Source organism: Chironomus tepperi, unplaced genomic scaffold, assembly GCF_022539635.2.
Source record: "Chironomus tepperi strain 1889 unplaced genomic scaffold, CSIRO-AGI_Ctep_v1 contig_445, whole genome shotgun sequence".
Classification (NCBI taxonomy): domain Eukaryota; kingdom Metazoa; phylum Arthropoda; class Insecta; order Diptera; family Chironomidae; genus Chironomus; species Chironomus tepperi.
Window position 1 is genome coordinate 1,286,659 of NW_027226567.1, and position 19,629 is coordinate 1,306,287.

The window sequence follows — 19,629 nt, forward strand, 5'->3', positions numbered from 1 at the left end:
TCGTTGTTATTTATAGCATTCAGTGATTGATTGTGCTATAAGCTGAAAAATTTTCCACAGAATTGCGTTTAAATAAAAATGATTACACAACAAAAATGTGAACATAAGAAAGAAAAAAATAATAATTTATATCAATTTAATTAGCTGTTTGAGGTTTTAAAAGCATCAACTGTAGCAAACTTTTTTTTTTATAATTGATGACTGTTTCTAAATTCAATTAATTCCGGAATATAATTCATAAAATAATTTAATTAAACAAGAAGCGAAAGATCGAGCCACAAATCAATAAATTGTCTGGGGTTAAAACATATAAGTAAATTTTTGTTAAAATAAAAATTCTTGAAATTCAATTTCCAGATTAAGCTTACAGGGGCTTAAGTATGATGAAACTGAATTCCATTGGATATAACATATTTATGTATATGAACAGAATTTATATTGTATTTCTATCAATAACCAAAAGGTATCATGATGTGACCATTTCAATATTTATTCATCAATTGTTCAATTTACCATGTACGAAAATAAATTGAATTGAGATAAAAGAATTCACCAAAAAAAAGTTGCCTCCGAAGCTTCATTTCATTTACTTTTTTTCCATTTGATTATTTTATTTATGATACAACCAAATAACTTTCCTCGTTTTTTCTTTGTTTGCGCGATATTATATTAGGTTGTTTGCTTATTATAGAACTAAAGAGGATGGCAACTACTCCTGTAAGTTAATACATCAGTGTACTATATGTATCGCGACCACACTGTCAGACAATGAGCATACTCACCTGAATGAATGTGGAAATGGGTATACTCAATCAATTAAATTGGATATGCTCCGGGTATTACGTTATTGAGCATACTCATGCTACTTGTTTTTTGTGGTTGAAACCAGAAGCTCCGCGATGAGCAAAATTCTCTTGTAGTTCCTGTTCTCAGAATCGGTCTCGGGATTTGCCGAGATCAAAATTTCAGAAAACTCTCTTGTGGACTAGGTCCGGGTCTCGAAATCAATCTCATTCTCGAGAGTTCGTTAAGAACTATTCTTCTGTCCTTTGCATTGGTGCTGTACCTAACTACAATTTGTGTGTCGCGAATTCAAAAACCGAGTTAATGTGATTAGATACATCGAAAAAGCACCCGAATCTGACTCGACTCCCCCTGGGATCGAACCCGGGTCGTTAGAGTGTTGGTCCAGCACTCTAATCACTACGCCACTGCTGTTTTTCCGCTGCATAAGCAAAAAATACTACATAACCTAAGATTACCGTCCATTAACCAAATAAAAGATCAAACCCTACAATAATGATAAGCAGCTATAAACCCATAAGGCACAAACATAGTATTCATCCCCTAATGACTAATCCTCTTGCTGAACGAGTTCACGTGCCTTTAAGATAAAATAGAAAGCTTTTAAGAAAGAAAACAAAAAAATACCTCGGTGAAAATTAGTGGAATAATTTTGTTATGCTGTAAGCTTTGTCATTATCATCGTCTCCGCTTTGTGTATTGTATTAAGTGAGGAAATCGGTAGTAGTTTAACTCATAAAAGTGAAAGTTCTTTCATGTCATATCATTGGAATTTTCGTAATGTTGTCTTTAAGAAAGGAAAGTAAATAACTTTAAGAGTGAAAGCTTTTATGGCATTCTGTATTCACGGCAACAGATAAAAGACGGTTCAGATCTTTCTATGGATTTACGTAAAACCACAAGAATGTCAAAGTCCTTTTGTTTCATCTTTAAATCCTCAATAATTTTATAACGTTCTTGCCTTGAGGCGTTTGTTGTGATTCAGCTCATAAAGTTTTCGGAATTGCGTGCGTGTAATGATTCAGTGTACAAACAGACAAATATCCAGCCTTGCATGATAATCCATGGGGCGTTAAAAAATTTTTTTAATCAAAATTAACTACGACGGAACTTTGATGCTTTATTGACATATTTATTACGGCAGTTTTTTAGTTAGTTGTCAAGCAGTAACAAAATATTTCCGTGGATTCATCGTTTTATGTGTTGGATCAGCTAACAGTGGCTTTATGAGTTGGTTCTGACAGTAAATCCCAAAGTCAAGCATGAAATCTGCAACATCATGTAAAATATTAATTTTACCAAAAATTCGTCGATTCATCCCATAAAATTCAATCATTGAGGGAATCACTTGAACTTTCCAAATCCATCAACATAACTCAGTTCCCCCACAAGTTTAGGTATCCAAAATATTCTTGTGACGACATTCCTTTATTGAAAATCAGAAACTGTTAAAATTAAATCCTATGATTTTTCAAACCATTGATTCCAATTGAATGGAAATTTTTTTCGATCGAAAGTTCGTGTGCTCAAACCAAAAAAGGTCAACCTACCTTTTATGACACAGACGGGTCACTTGCTTGATGATAATGCTGCATGAAGAAAATGCGGTCTATGAAAAAAAAATTGTAGAAAAAATCAAAAACGCGTGAAAAAAGTTTGACAGAAACAGAACCTTTACTGCTGTTTGTCATGTGTAAATATTACCGAAATATTCATATATGTACACATGATAATAGTAAGCGTATGCATACATAAATTCATAAATTAGAACTTGTAAGAGAGGAATCATTAAAATTTATTGCATGGTACTTTGTAAGCATTCCCTGAGCATATACATATCATACTGAAACATTCCACCTGGTTTTATTATTCCATGAAAAATATCTGAAATGTTAAGCATAGTAATATTCTGACGTATTTCATACATAAAATGTGATTGATCTGAAACTCACAGCGGTGCAAAAACTGACATGACTATCATTTTGACAATCATTTGATTACGGCCATCAAATCATCTACGATTTGAGATGACTTCAGTCGATTGGAAGGAGGTTGAAGAACTCACACGTATTCAAGGATGTATCATGTATAATGCTGAAGGAATACAGAAGATATTTTGAATTTAGACAGTAAACAAAAGTGCATTTTTTTGAAATTTAAAAATAACGGTTACTAGAAATTTGAATTAAATTATAATTAGTAATTTTCCCATGGAACTTCATTATTGACAAGTATAATTTAAGCATTTGTTTTGATCGAATTGAAATTCTTGGAAAAATTCAGTAAATATTTAACAGTTAACTCTTACAGACTGATATTATTGGATTAAGGTAGCTTAATGTCATGGTAACTTGGGTGTCGTTTAAGTTGTTTCTCCGAAACTCACAATTATATCCAGCTTTGGGATTTTGATTTATTGCGTACACTGTAATAAATAAAATGCTTTATAAAAGTTTTCATTGCCATCCTTTGTATCTTAAGTTCTTGGAACTGAATGACAATAATCTCACAGCACTCGAGTTAAAAGCACGTAAAGAGAAAGTCTAAAATCTTTCTTGGAAAAGTTCAAAAAAAGTTTTAAAAACTTTTAGAGTATAGCAATGACAGTCAATTTTCCCTGATTTTAGTCGGTGAATATAATTAAGTTTAAAAGCAGCGTTCAGTGTAAAACATTTTGATTGTAAATTCATAAAGCAAGCAAAGAAAAAAAAAATATGCAAATAAAAAGTTTAATTGAATTTTTACAGTTTAATTATATTACATTTATTTTGCATAAATAGCCACGCTTAGCAGACACCAGACGTTCAGCGATTCACTGTGCTGATGCTGACATTGAATATTATCGTCTTCGAAGTTTTAGCATTACGTCACACGGAATCTGTAATTTGGGGGATTCAATGAGGTGAGTCTTTTTTCAAATTTTCCCATTCCATCCATCGTTCATAAACTTATTTTAATTCAATTGAATATTTTTCTCTCTTCCACTCTTTAGAAGTAGACGATCTCGTTCAATAAATTCAGTAGCATCGTCTAATAGCGGTCGTGATAGAAATAACAGGTATGAGAAATGAAATGTGAAAAAAAAGTTAATATGAAATAGTTTACAATTCCTTTGTGTTGCTGTTTTTTATTCCGCAACAAAGCATCAAATAGTAATGCTTCATAAATTTTCCATAACGAAAAACTTTTCATCATGTTGAAATATTAAAGTTTCTCACATATAGTTAGAGAACATTGACGTGTATTTTTGCATTTTATTGTTCATTGGGGGTCTGCGGTTTTGATAATTTCAATTGTATTCTCAATTGGTATTTACCTTAAAGTACAACCACGAACCTTAAGATACAGCCAGGATTCTTAAGGTATTCTCAGGAATCTTAAGTTACAGCCTGGAACCCTAAGGTACAGTCGAAACTGAAGGTCTGTGTATCTAAAATGCTTGCGGTTCTTGGCCGAACCTTAAATTCAAGTCATCAAATCATTTAAAATTCAAATTCAAAATTTCCGTTACAAAATTTCTTCTTAAAACCTGCATTTTTCAAACCGTAGACCCCCTAAATATAATGTTTAGAAGTTGGCATTTATATGATTTTCGTGAAATATACACACAATGAGCGAGAAAGCTTTAATTTAATTTACATGCTCTTAAGCATGAATATCAAAATTAATAATTTCTTATTACTTTAGTTGAACGAGGATTCACAACATGCTTTAATTTTTATGAAAAAGACATATATTTTATGACACTCTGAGATTTTTTAGACTGTAATCTGTAACATACATTAGCTTTCATTGTGGAGTCGAGGGCTCTATTATATGTGATATTTACGCATTTATACACTTCAACTGTGGTGCTTGTGAAGACGAAAAAGAAAGTCATGACAAACGCTTTAAGGAGTGTTTTTTAAAGCTCTTTGATTTTTGTATCTGGGTATGTGCTGCTTTGTAATTGAAAGAAAATGCTTTCTCATCATGACTGATAAGTAAAAAAGCTTAAATTATAGGCTCACAAAAGATTAACATCGTGTGCACAAAAAAAGAGAGGAATTACATGTTTCACATGATATTTAATTGAAGAGTGAAGGAATCACTTGGAAGTCATAAATTTTTTTTTGTGTGTCGCTTGCAGAAAAAAGTTTTTTTTGCCAGTAATTACACAAGATTTATGATTTCTTTATGTATGTGGCTTTAATTTATGAAGTTAGTTACCACAAAGTAAGCATCAACAAAAAATTATAAAGTTTTTAATGACCTGCAAGGCTTGCATGAATAATAATTAAGCTTTCATTAAATAACTTTGAAGGAATTGAATTAAAGTCAAATTTTCATGTGTATTTTGAAATTCAACAGATGCATGCTGTCGAAAAGTTAATGATGCTTTAACTAAAAGTCTATAATAAGATTCACACATGATGTGAAAAAGCTAAAAATACCAGTCTTCGTTTGAAATCTGCTCAAAGGCTTTTGTCAGTAAGCACTGTGATGGAACAAATCAAATTTTTAAGGGTTTCGAAAGTGAAAAAGCTTTAAATGTGTTCATACATTAGCTCAGTACATAAGATCTGCTTTGTCTCGAAAAAGCAATAAAGCTTGTGTGTGCCTGTTAGAAGTTCATAACTCATCAAAAACATAAAGTTTAATGTTCAGAGTACTTTCATAGTTTTAATTGATTTTCTGCCATAATTCTAAGCAACCTTTCATAACTTTGCATTATGAGCACGTGAACGGAAATTGTAGGAATCAGAATTAGAATCTTAATCAATATTAAATCATGCGATCTCGTGCGGCTCGATGAAAAATGTTCTGCAGTGGCTGTATTAATTAACACCAAATTGCTGTTGACTGCGAGGTAAAAGGCAGCATCTAAGCTAAATGTCCTGATTTCCATTTCAAAAATAACGCTTTTTTTAAATTTAAAAAATTTTTTGATAATGTAACGGAGTTTTCAATTTCAAATTCTTTATATTTTCGAAGAATTCGGAAATAATTTCGAAGAATTCGATACTAATTTTGTAGAATTCAAAAGTAATTTCGAAGGATTCGAAAAGTTTAAATTAAATTTCGAAGTTTTCGAAAGTAATTCGGAAAAATTTCAACTTTAATTTCGAAGTTTTCGACTAAAATCACGATAATCACGCGTATACATCACGCATGCTGAAACATGCAATTAGGTATGAAATTTACACTAACCTTTATTAAAGAAACAAGTTCTTTCATTACAATCTCTGATTTGAAGTTGTGACTTAAATATAAAGTTTTTTTAAAACCTTAATATGAATACTAATAAAGCTTATATAGCACAACATATAGCAATTATCGCGTGTATTCTGTTGCATATTTTACAAAAGCAACAACCACTAGCATGCTACATATAAAACTAGCCGTATTTCAAAAACAATTAACTCACAATAACATCGCTGATTGCTAAAGCTAGTTTTTTTTTAACTCAATAAAAATCCTTTCCTGAATACTTTTTTTTACATTGTAAATGCTCTTGCTATGTGTGACTAAATTAATCCAATTCCCAGTGCTAAAATTTAGTGACACTGTCGAGGGTTTAATATATACTTTTTTATTCATCGAAAAAGGGCTTCATGTATATTGCAGAGTATGTATATACACGGATAATAATGTCGTGGATTTACGGTGTAACATGCTGTCACAATTCTGTTTATCTCTCACCTTTTACAATTTTTGTATTTGAACTGTTTATTCCGCATGATTCGCGAATTTATGATTATGTTGACAATTCATTTTTTTTGGCAAAATTTAGTCCTTAATACAATAGCTACACAAACTTAATATTTTCTAGTTATCATTTCCGTTCGAAATCGATGAGATCGAAAAATTGCGATAATGTGGATATTAAGAATTTCGGGTGAGTCACTGCGCTGAATCAATGACCTTTTATTGATCTTCAATGACTGTTCTACCATCCAGTTTGCCAAAAATTTGATATCCAATGTCTTTTCTAAATTTGATATGAAATCCTCTTTCAATCTGGAATAAAACATACATAAAAGAAAATTAAATAACATCATCCTGAATTGTGTATTGGGATAATGGGGTCGTTTGCTAGTGACGTACATCAAGAGATGTGGTATATAGTCTTAATCCTGTAAAATCCTATAATTCTTTGTCCATCATCTAGTTTCAAAGCTTTGAGATAGAGATTAAGGCTTGCTCCTAAGCTTGCTAACCTAACACAGCCTAATATAACCATTGCATCGTTTGTCTCCGCCCCACTATGTGGCTTAGGTTAACGGTCTCTCGCCACGAAAAGGTGGAATTGGTGCATAGTGGTGTTAGACTAAGTACAGCACAAGGCTAAATATGTTACGCATTCGCACACCTTCGAAAGACCATGTTCCGGTCACGAAATATATTGTGATGCTGAGTTGTCAATATAAGAATCTATTATTATGGTCCCAAGGGACAGATATAAAGGGATAATTGTATTGACAAAGCACATCCAACAAATATTTTGTTGCAAAAAGACAGAAATGCCCACAATCCAACATTTCTTAATGAACGTCACTTACGAACGACTCCCAACCCTTTTTTTTTTGTTTGAATTCACCCTTATCATGTAAAAAGAACTATCCCGAAATAAAGACATAAGTACGGAAATATAAAGAACATCTGGAATCGACCATCTTTTTTCTGCCGAATAGAAAGGCCAAATTTTACACCTGAGTCAACAGTTTTGATGTTGATGTAATAAGAATGGAACCCTCCTTCCTTTTTGCACGCAAATTTCATTACACAAAATTCTTAGGAATTAAACTTCATGCCCTACCTAGCAATACAACTGCCGTAGGACTTACGTACATATTTTTTCATTCATTTTACTGTGACAAAAGGATACTTGTTTAAAGCTCAAAATGGAATCAACGTGGGCTTTTTTTATTCTTATTTATTAATTCATTATGCCATTATTCTCATCAAATGGTTTTTCATCCTTCGTCTTCAAATAAAATAGATGAGAGTCCTTAGAATGTTATGGCTTTATAGTTCAACTTTCTTTGAGACAGAACATTATTCTTGACAAAAAAACATTATGGAGACGCAAAAGAGTCCTTGTAATAGTAATTCAATTAAACAATTTTATCATCTCATCCTCCCTGTCTTTTGTTCCTCCCCTAAACTCCATTTTACTTCATGAATAAAAAATTAACTTAATCTCTCATGGAAATTAATTCAATTAAATGTATTTTTTTTTTCTTCCCCATCTTTCGTTTCTCTGTCTGTATTTAGCACTGGATCACAACATATGGAGGAAATTAAAGAACTAGATAATTTGAAAAATGAATGTAAGAGTGTGCCATATAAAATAGCAATGCTTGGTGATTCGACTGTTGGGAAATCATCGCTCACATATCAATTTACAACGTCTGAATACATTTGTGCTTATGATTTAAGCTTGGGTATGTAATAATCTTTATCCATACTCTGTAGAGATATTAAGTAATTACAATGAATATTACGTCTATAAGTTGTTTTATTTAATATAAAGTAAAGCTCATAATATTGTTGCTTATTGAATGAGAAGAGAATCTTGAAAGTACGGAGAGGAAAAATTGTAAAGTCAGGGATTTCTGTGACTTGATATAATTTAATCAGACAATGAAATTTATTGATGTCGATAAGTAATGTGTAGGACGTAAAATAATGAAATTTTTAAAGGCTTACACTGAGTTGTCATCAAAAGTGATTTATGACAAAAAACTGTAAATCATTTAGAAATCAATTCAGGCGGCAAAAATTGTTATGCTTTTTGGTACGGATGAATTATTTTCCGTAAATTGAAGGAAATTCTCTTTACCTTGTGGATGGATATCATTTTTTATGTTCTATTGAGTTGGCTTGTCTCTGAACTTGATGTCAAATCTCATTTTTCATCCTTTTTGTTGAAGGAATGATTGTAAATGAGCTCAATTTAGATGATTACAGACAGTTTTGATTAATTTTATGATTTAACGGTAATTTTTGATTTGAAAATTTTGCGTCAATTTTTGCATCATTTTGTAAAGCCGACTTAATATTTTTCAACAAGTTTTACTTTAATTTTTCAAGAAAATAATTAAATCATGATTAAATTCAGAGGAAATTCAATCATATTTGCAATATTAACATTCTCAGTTACAAGAGCGAACTTGATAATCAATGAAAACCCTGAATTACTTCAAATATAGATAAACAAAGAAGTGAAATGAGATCAAAAATTAAAAAACTTAAATAGCGCAATAATCATTCGATTTTCACGTGTTACTTTCATTCAATTAAATATAGATGATGATTACGGACAGAAAACAGTCAGTGTATTAGTCAATAATCAAGAAACTGAGTTAGAAATCATTGATCACCCAGCATGTGAAATGTCGGTAAGTTGATCAAACCATAAATTATTGAGTAAGTAAATTGAAAATGTACAAACATCAAAATCATGGACAGAAATGTGAGGAAAATATGAAAAACAAGAATTTTCCATTAAATGCATTTGATTAATTTTTTCTTTCCGACCACAGAATGCTGTCGAGTTACATGTAAAGAATATGTGTTCATAAAGAAAAATTCACATGTATTCATATCAAGTTAAGAATTAATGGATTTTATATAGCATACTATAATAGTGGCTTATGATAGCTGTAATTTCAAGTTATATAGTTTAAATAGACGCGACATAAAAGGGAATAAAAGTCTAAGCGGTCATTTATATGACATGATATAGCATGTGCTGAGTGAAAATATAAATACGAGTCTAAAATGCTATAGCTTATTACTATATACAGATATTCAAAGAATTCATAATTCCTCTTATTTCATTCACTTCAATTCATTCATTTTCCATTTTTTTTTTCATGATAAATCTCGTTCTATTCACTTTTTTTATTCCTCATTTATCATCTTCCTTATCATTACGTCATTCTTACTTTACTATACACTATATATTACCGTGTTCAATCCCGTTAATGTAATTTTCTTCATCTTATTTCTTCCTACTTTAATTTATTATTATTGCTATTTTTTTTTCACTGTATGTAGGTGGAAGCGTTTTGCTCAACGTATAGCATTGACTTATTTGTCATCGTATATTCAGTCGTGAATAAAAAGACATTTAAGATTGCCGAAAAAATTCTATTGTACTTAAAGGAAAATGAAATGATGTTAACACGAGGAGTGATACTTGTTGGAAATAAAACAGACTTGGAACGACAGCGAGAAGTATCGACACAAGGTTTGTTGAGTATCTGTTTTATATATTTTTTTGTTTTCGACACAATATAATGATGATAAATAATTTATTATGAGATGTTTGTTATACAATTTTATTAAATTAATTATAACTAATATGATTTAATTTTCTTCTCAATATGTTGCCGCGCCGTAAAAAAAATGCTTCCATTGTTCTGCTGTTCTGAATTCGGAAAACAACATTTAATTACATTATAGCTGGACGTAAATTGGCGAAGGAAATTGGTTGTAAATTTATCGAGACATCCAGTGGTCTTAATCATAAAGTTGATGAATTGCTTGTGGGCATTGTGGCACAAGTTAAACTTAATCCACAAAGAATACGTAATTTATCGGAAAAACAACGCAATAGTTTATGTGTCGCGACAAAGCAAAAGGATAAAGAAACCGAAACGCAAGATTTGTTCACCGTGCTGCGTCGTAATGAGCGTAACAAAAGCAATAAGGAAAATCAAATGAAATTTTTTAAAGATAAAATTAAAGGAACGTCATCAACATCAACAACATCAGCTGGTACGGACACAACAACTGTTATGAGTAAAGAGAGTGGAAAAGGCAATAAGGAGAATGAGTTTGAGGATGAAAGTGATGATGAAAGATCATCTGATGAAGATAGTGATATAGAAAAGTATCTTAACTTGGATGATAAAATCCAGTCGACCACAACAGTAACAAAACACCACAATGAAAGCTCAATGTCTACAAATTTTAAACGACTTTTAAAATCAAGACGATATGCAACACCAGGCATGACACATGGAGTAAATTATGGTGTTATAAATTCATATTTTAACAATGATAACAATAGGGATATAAATAATAGCAATAATAATATAAGCTCATCATCATGTAGTACACCCATAACATTACATCCACCATCTGGCTCATCAATATCATATCAAAATCAAATAAATACGAGTAAGGGTGACTTCAATTCATCATCTTATGAAAGAAATAATAGCAGTCCATTAAGTAGTAGCCAACAATCAACGCCAAAGAAATCGAATTTTTTAAGTGACGATAATGATACGAATGAACGGTGCATCAATAAAATTTCAAATCGTACAAAAATGTTCCTTACATCGTTTCTCAAATTCAAGCGGTCATTGCGCGTAAAAAGGCGCAATTCGAATAGTTGTAGCGATTTATTTGTCATTTAAGAATTGCATAAACAAGTGTCATTAAAAGGCTTCTTTTGTACTCATTTAGCACGCGACATTTCCTTTGATATGAAAAACAAAAACGGATTTATACTTTGGTTTTATGTCATTTTTTATTCCTCTACAATCTAATGTCTAAAGTAAGGCTTTAAAATTGCAAAACGTGACATTTTCCTTTTGAGATTTTTTGTACTCAATTATAATGTTATGCATGACTATGAAGTTATTAGATTGCATTGTCTGAACTAGAGCAGATGCAGAAAGCAATGCTGACAAGAGAAAGGCTCAAAATTGCTAAATTTAGCGGCTGACTCAATGAATTTGCGTTTTATTATCGACAATGACCCTTATTATTGTCTATTCAATTCCAAAAACGAGCCCCAAAATGGATTCGATAAACGAGGTGCTTAATGCATCTTTTGTATACATCAATTATTTGCTATTTCTATTTATATCCTCCCTTTTTGTTACCCCTCAAAACGGAAAAATATAAAGAAAATCAAAAAAATATCTATCATTACGATTAGATAATTAAAACGACAATAGAAATATATATTTTTGTTCCAACGAAAAGGTCAACTACAATAAACGGGGCACAATTCATGTTGAGCAATAGAATTAGATTTTGATGAGAATATATCGATTTCCTATAACTCAAAATTGAATCGAGGAAAATGAGAAAAAAAACCTAAAAACGGAATTCAATACAGGGCCTGCACTTATACACACACATACCATGCATCATGATTCACACGCGGTCTAAATGTTAATTATCATGAGATTAGGAATCAATTGAACCAAAGTGTGACTGTCTCAAAAACGACCGTTAATTTTTTTCAAAAAAATTTTTGTCGTTAAAATTCAAATTTTTTTGACCGTTACTTTAACTTTTCTTCGTAACGTAAATTTATATTTTAAAATAATTTGAGTTCGAAATGTTCGAATTTGTCGATAATTTGATGTCGAATAACTCGAATTTGAGACGACCACACTCTGAATTGAACAATTCATTTCATTTTACATCCCTTAATGAACAATTAAGTTAAGTAACAAATTTTGAATGTGATTTAATGAAAAGTGAAAATTAATTTTATCGATGAAAGTTATAATTATTATAACTTTTTGTGAGAGATATATAGGAATGAAAATGTATCGAAAAAAAGCTAAGGCGGGAAAACTTATGAAACGATTTGGAAGGCCTTAAGGCTAAATTGAAGTATTTTTATGAGCGATTGGGGAGAATAATGTAGTCGATAGTGAAATATATTTAATGAAAGTCTGGAGCAGTGGTGGGCAACCTGTGTGCTGCGGAAAATGTTTGAAAATTCCAAGAACCATATACCGTGTGTGGTTTCGATCGAGGCTTAATGCCAAGTTGTTCCGGGAAAAATAAAAGGTTGTCCATCACTGGTCTAGAATAAGTTAATTGCATCGAAATGTGGAAGTTGTGGTAGGAAGTCTCTGAAGGCCAAGAATTTCGATTATATCTTCCTATAACATGGAATGTAATTATCTGATTATATTCAGAATATTTTGAGACTTTTGAAAGTGAAAATTAGTTTAATTATATTAAAGATTTATGCGACCAACTGTCGATTTTGTTAGTGATCAGGGAGAGTGACATTTGTTAATTTATCTAGAATTTAGTCAATTTTATCATATTTTGTAATCTTTATGGCTGATTTACACGTATTTGAGCAACTATTTTTCCCTGTATTTTAGCTGGTTGACACCTGGAAGTCCAAATTTATTCCGAACGACTCAAATGAAGAAGGCTACGCAATGAAGCTTTTAAGGTGCCTCTAAATCTTTTTTATTGACATAAAATGGGAGCCGTCTCTATTTGGCAGTCATAAAGGTGCCTAAGAAGCCGGCATGCATATGATGTCAATAAAAGAGTTTTAGCAAAGCCTCAAAGCTCCGTGCCGAAGCCATCTTCACTTGTGTCACTCGGTTCAATAGCACATCGTACAGCAAAACCAATAACTTATAAGCTATTTACACATGAATAGATATGTTGACCATTATTAATACAATTACCTTAACAATTATTTAATCTTGTCTTCTAATTTATTACTTTTTCCACACAAACAAATAAATTATTCTACCAAAAATATCCAGATCAGATCAGATAAATCTTCTCCAAATTTCATGGTTAGAATGTTTTATTGTTTTACTTTTTTGGATTAAGAAGTCAGAATTAATAAGTATTTACATTTAAATTATCCAATTAAGTCTTTAAATGCTTCGAATACAAACGGTTTTATTTTTGAAAAAGCTGTAATTAAAACGCTTAGACACGATAAATTTGATAAAAGAGTGTTAAAATGGATAATTTAAATTTTTTCTAATTTAACCTAAAATAATTAAAAAAGGAATTTTAAATTTGTGTAGAGCCCTCAAGTCAATCTTCTATTCGGAACATCAAAGAGCTTTTGGTGCAAGAGCTGTTGGAAGAGATGCTGAAAAACATTCCTTTTGAAATTTCATTAGTTAAATTCTTGATAAAGAGTGTTGAAAGGTTAATAAAATTAAAATTGATTAAATTTTAAATTAAACCGTTAAAATTTCAAATTTTCTTTTTCATACAAAATTCAAATAATTTGTTCCGTTACAACTGTTTGAAATTCAAATCTTAATTTTCCGTTACTAAATTCAAATTTTAATTTTCCGTTACAAATTCAAACCTTAATTTTCCGTTAAAAACTGACAAAATAGATACCTTATTAAATGTAATTATTGAGCTCAAAATAGCTGCTGTTGTGCTAGTGCTAATAACATGTATAACAGTACATAATCCAAAAAATAATTAATTAAATGCTTTCATTGAAAATTCAGCAAAAAACAAAAAATGGAATTAACGAATGTCACTCTCTGTTAATAAAGGATTATTCCTGTTCTGAAAATGAGTAAATCCTAATAGGATTATGAATGTTGAATGAAATCGATCATAACAAAAAATTATTAAAGTTCATAGACCAATTTTTTCAATATTATAATTTAAATGTCTACCTTTTTCAAACTATTATATTTACATTAAAATAGATAGTAATCTCTATATGAATTTTTTTCCCATGTACAAGGATACTTAAGGATACACATCAAATGTGTATTTTGTGGAAATTCCTTAAAAAAACATACATAATAAGAGAGAAAATTTATGAATAAATATATAATAAGTGAATAATCTTATGAAGAAACCAAATAAAAAATAAAGTAAAATAAAGTATGAAATTTATGACGGGAATCTTGAATTATATAGCTATATATAGAGTATGATGACAACAAAAGTATCTTAAATTGTAAAATTTTTAATACTATTGAGAGAATGAAACGAGAAAAGAAGTAAAGATGAAAAGTTATAATTTATTTATTGTATAATTGTAATGTCTATGGACACCGGAGTTCCGTAACACATGTTTCCTTTTTGTCAAATTCAATCAGCCCGACTCGATTGTCGGATAACAAAGTTAGCAAGTGTTACAACATGTCTAATGTCCAATAGTTTATTTATTTCCGTTCATACATTTTTAATATACCCTTTTTTTTGACAATTCTTTCAGGTAAACTTCTTTTTATCTTCTCCCATTCGCATTAACAATTTATATAATATTGGGTCTGTTGATAAATGACGTCAAATTGGAGTATTTTAGGTATCACGATGAGATCAATCTATCCTAAGCAATTCTTATGATAGTGAATGCCACAAATCAAAAATATGAAACCATTCAGTAATTTGTTACCTTAATTTTCTTATACCCCATACGTCGTTCCGCACCACCCCTTGCTCCTTGATTCACATAACCAAACTTCAAGCGACATCAGATCAGAGTTTTTAGAGGGTGATTTGCGGATCAAACTCTTCTAACTTTTTTGTACAATATTGAATTCACTTCATTTTTCTAGGGTTCTTCGTGAAAAAATCCTAAAATCCAGCGAACCAAACAAAATATTTGAACCCCTCTTCCTATGTACCACCACCCTGTTCTGTCCCAAACAATTCTGAGCATGCTTAGTCTATTCCAGAACTCGAAATCGACTCGATTTGTATATGGAGTCGAGTAGATTCAAGTTGACTTTTCAATATAAAATCCTGGTAAACTACAAGCTCTGGCCAATCCCTAGCTACTCCGTTATCCCCATTCCGATGTAACATTTTTTCCTCTCATGTGCTACCTCCACATTTAATTTCCAACACGAGTGATACGTCAATTCCAGAACAAACCATCAAGCTACAAGCTTATTTACCCCTGGATTTGTTTCTGTGAAAATTCTTCAACAGACAAGGATTCAAAATTGATTTAATACCCATCACTTATGAACCACTCACTCATCAATCCACCTACTACTTCCTCAATCTTCATCAAATGGTTTTGTTGTCTCCTTCTTTGAATTTTTATTGGGTTCATTTTGTATCATCAATCAGTGGAAATATGAACGTGACTTTACGAAAAAAGATGAATATACAGCACCGATAATAAAGTCATTGATCTAAATATTCAAGCAATCCTCAGGAAAAAGAAAAAAAAAATCAGAATTTTATGTATTCTTCTTTCGTATGGCTTCATACGTCTCATTCAGGAAATAAAATGTATTTTCTTTGAGAATTTTGAAGGGGAAATGAAATTTGCAGATTTTAATATTATCAAACATATCTTTTTTGCATATAGAGTACTATTTTGATAGGAAGATTTAGCAGGAAAAAAGGACTGACGTTGATGATACTCAATGAAAAAATATTTGTTCTATTCTAAACTTACTCGAGTGTGTTTACGGCTATTTTTTTTAAGATCTCCGGTCTTTGACGATGTTTCGAGTATTTGATGCCATAGGAACTTATTGACAGAAGCTTTAAATAAAGGAACTTGTAACCTTGAATGTCTAGAACGCGACTTCAAGTCTAGTCTTGATCAAATTTTTATGAGTTATTTGAATATATTTTATAGGACTGTTAATGGATTTTAATTGATATTTCAATAATTTGATTATTTTATAGGACATGATAGAGATTATTATGGGCATTTTAATAGTTTGTGGAAGTGAAAAGTGAAATTTATAGCATTTTTCAACTAATTTGAAGATTGTGAGAGAGAAAAACATTTGTATGGTTTTCTTTTTCAAAGGAATTGTAGGGTTTTTGCTAACATTTATACGGTTTGGTGTTTTAAAATAAATTTGTTTGAATTTAAAGTAATTTGCATGGTTTTTAATTGGAATTATAAGGATTTACTAGGAATTGTAAGGTTTTACAACACAAATGTGAGTTTTTGAGTAATTTTATCAATCTTTCAATGCTCCACCTTTTGAAAAAAATCGATAAAATCTAAAACCACCACTCGTTTACCTCTCAGTTGACCTCCTTTCAAGCTAGCAGAAACAATTAAAGACTTTCCATAAGTACTAAAAATACACCTTCATCAACCATCGACCAAATAATGTCAATATGACAACATCTCAATCTATCTTTTCTAACTCATAATGTTGTACTTTATTTATGATGAGATTTAATGAAATCATATAAATTTCAGGCAAAAAATTATTAATATTATTATAATTTTAAATATTAAGTCTTAATTCTATAATTATGATACAGCCTTCTTTTTCCTGTTTTTGCTACACCTGTAGACGAGAAAGAAGAAAAAAAGTTGTAAGTTAAAGATGAAAAATTTTGTTGCTTTATGTTGATTAATACTTACATTGGGCAGTACCATTTGCCCTTTGGTGATGTAGTAATTCCCACACATGGATAATGAAACCATTCTAATGGACACTGAAAGCGAGAATTTAAAGATTAAAAAAAGTTTTAGTGGTGAGGAATGAAATAGAGAAAATATATACAAAATTGCATTTAAGGATTAAAGAGGATTTTAAAAAACTTAACGGTCAAAACACATTTGAAAAATAACGGTCAAAAATAATTCAAATTAAGTAGATTATTTGAAAAATAACGGTCAGAAAAGGAAATTGATTACTTTACAGCCATCAGACTATAAAGATGGGAACGTCCTGATATATAGGTCAATTTTCTTTAAAGAGTTCCCTTTTCTCATCAATTATGCGACTACCGAGCGTAAAATTAAAGATACAGATAATGTTTAAAGAACTGAGCTAATTAACAATATTCGGACTGATACAGCAAAAATGCTGGTACACGTTCACATCCCCTCAAGCTTATTATGTTCGCACATAATTTAATTGCCAATGAATATAAAAGAATAATTCAAAAACAATGTTTATTACCTCAGCATTATCACATGCGACCATTTCACCGTATGATACTTGATTGCATATGCAGTATCGTGGCTCATTTGGATCATACGTCCATTCGCCTTCTGGCGTCTGTTCAACAACCATACCCTCTTTATTGACGTAGCTTGTAGAGACCATTTCATCTGAATCGTTGCTATTGTGAGTATTAAGCTGATGAAGCATATTCGTTTGTGGTGAAGGTGATGAAATATTGCTGGATTGTCCTAGTTTCTTTTTATATCGTTTTTGATTGCTACTCGATGGTGTTGAATTGAACGATAATTCACGGTCCACAGATTGCAATCCATGTGCTGATGATGATGATGAACCTGTTATATCGCGTCCCATCAAAAGTTCATGAGTATTCATACCACCACTTCCATGAATAGCTTCGTAAGATGCTTTTAAACTTGCAGTTCGTCGACCTTGTTGCATTGCTTGTGTCTTTTCGATTGCTTGAACTGCTGCTTGTACAATCGCATTTCCTGTAAAGCTTGATGGCGTTGAATTTGTTTGGATGACATGACTGATATTAGGCGTTGTCGGTCGAATTGTTGGCGTTGATATACCCGAACTTAATGCTTGTCGTTTCTCTGGTGGCATACCTATTAGTTGTGAACTTCCGCTGTCTCTCCTCTTTTCCATTTTCTGTCTATAACGATCTGTTACTGTCGTTGTGACTGCTCGATTCTGATTCTGAGTTATCGCACCAAAGTATCTGTTTTCCTTCTGATTTGGTGTATTTATTGATCCATCGAGATCCAGTGAACGTTTTTCAAGTATTTCTGTTATTCCTTGATTATCAGCTTCCAGTTCACATTTAAATTTCAGGAGTTCTGTGTCTAATCGTCTCAAATATCTCTCAACGAGATCATAAATTTGGTTTGCTAGCTGAACTTTTTCTTCAGAGTCTTCGAGTACCTTTACATACTCCTTCTTTATATTTTCAAATTGTGTGTCTGCATGTGAACCATTTAACTCACCCCTTTTACATTGACCGAAAAACATTTTAATAGTTTTATCTATTTTATCAGTGTCATCTAAAAATGTTAATTTTAGTCATAATAAAAATTAATACTGGATGTCACATTTGTCGCATTAACTTCTTACTTTGTACAGACAGATCCAGTTCTCGCATTTCTGTGAATCTATCTCGAAGTTCCTGAGGAACTTGCTCAATCACTACAAATGAGAATACAGAAAGTGTAAATATTAATATAAACAATACTGGAATGATTATTGTCGGTGACTGGAATTATTGGAAGTTCGAAAAAGGTTGAGCTACCCTAAAGTAAGAAAAAAATTTAAATCATCAAAAAGTCGGGATTATATTGCTTACTCTCAAGGTAATCCTCTAAATACAGCATTTTTGACACTTGATTATTCACGTAACACTAATTAGGGTAATATAAATTAATTAAAAGTCTGTTAAAATTGAGATAAAAATAACTTTTTTTCCTAAATGCTTCCTTTTTTAGTCGAATTTTTTTACTGAACACTCTTCGAAAATATTTTCAAATTTTAACGGTTTTTCTTATTCTCAGAAAGATGCAGCGAATGGAATTAACAAGTTTCTATCTGAAACTCAATGAGTTGAAAGAATATGATCAGGCAAAGCAAGAGAGACAACAAGCTAATCCAAAAGAGGGCACATCTCAGGCAATGTCAGAGATCCCAGCTGAGAAATTAAACATTCGAACAACTAAAACAAAACAGGAGATTCACACGAGAATTGGATATAATGCCGCTGATTCAACTTAATTGAACGCTTAATTGTATTGATTTTATTTGGATTAATTTGGTTTTGAAGGAATTCGTGGGTTAATTAGGTTTAATTTTAAGAAAATTTTCCATTCACTGGATCTTATTGCAAAAATCAGTTCCGTGAGAAAATTTGTATCAAGACTTGCAATTTTCCATAAATCACTAAATATTTTCTAATAAAATGTCATAAAACACTTAATTAAAGCCTAAAATATTGTTATTTGTTTAATTTAGTTACTGTTAATTACATTCATAGCTCAATTTTGGATAAATATCTAATTTCATAAAATTATAGGATCCATCACTGACAAAGATCTGAAAATATCCGAGCCGCACAAGTTAGTTGAAATAATTAAAATTCACTAATTACAGCAAATTAAACAATTCCAGCAATTGA

The 19,629-nt window shown here is 31.1% G+C and overlaps 2 protein-coding genes across 5 annotated transcripts in view; one reads left to right on the plus strand and one right to left on the minus strand.

Annotated features, from left to right (window-relative positions):
- Window positions 1–13,372, plus strand: part of LOC139098352 (uncharacterized) — a 41,689-nt gene extending 28,317 nt beyond the window's left edge. For all 4 annotated transcript variants that reach the window (XM_070650523.1, XM_070650524.1, XM_070650526.1 and 1 more), the window contains 6 exons: window positions 3,585–3,706; window positions 3,797–3,862; window positions 8,062–8,231; window positions 9,097–9,188; window positions 9,850–10,042; window positions 10,258–13,372. In XM_070650523.1, the coding sequence (XP_070506624.1) occupies window positions 3,585–3,706; window positions 3,797–3,862; window positions 8,062–8,231; window positions 9,097–9,188; window positions 9,850–10,042; window positions 10,258–11,219 (1,605 nt within the window). In that variant the 3' untranslated portion in view covers window positions 11,220–13,372. The remainder of the gene's footprint in view (window positions 1–3,584; window positions 3,707–3,796; window positions 3,863–8,061; window positions 8,232–9,096; window positions 9,189–9,849; window positions 10,043–10,257) is intronic.
- A 3,307-nt stretch (window positions 13,373–16,679) lies between these two features.
- On the minus strand, window positions 16,680–18,951 carry Ing3 (Inhibitor of growth family, member 3). The gene is made up of 5 exons (XM_070650210.1): window positions 18,808–18,951; window positions 18,579–18,650; window positions 17,460–18,508; window positions 16,916–16,989; window positions 16,680–16,838 (listed from the first exon to the last, which is right to left on the minus strand). Exons 1-5 carry the CDS (start codon window positions 18,833–18,835, stop codon window positions 16,802–16,804), a joined length of 1,260 nt encoding a protein of 419 aa, XP_070506311.1. The 5' UTR covers window positions 18,836–18,951; the 3' UTR covers window positions 16,680–16,801.
- Window positions 18,952–19,629: the final 678 nt, after the last annotated feature.

What these genes read in the sequence shown, in the direction of transcription:
- Ing3 (XM_070650210.1), bottom strand. Translation starts at nt 18,835, where the DNA reads ATGCTGTATTTAGAGGATTACCTTGAGA. An exon ending in ACTGGATCTGTCTGTACAAA is followed by an intron (nt 18,509 to 18,578) that starts GTAAGAAGTTAA and finishes TAACATTTTTAG; the next exon opens with ATGACACTGATAAAATAGAT. An exon ending in TCGCATGTGATAATGCTGAG is followed by an intron (nt 16,990 to 17,459) that starts GTAATAAACATT and finishes TCTCGCTTTCAG; the next exon opens with TGTCCATTAGAATGGTTTCA.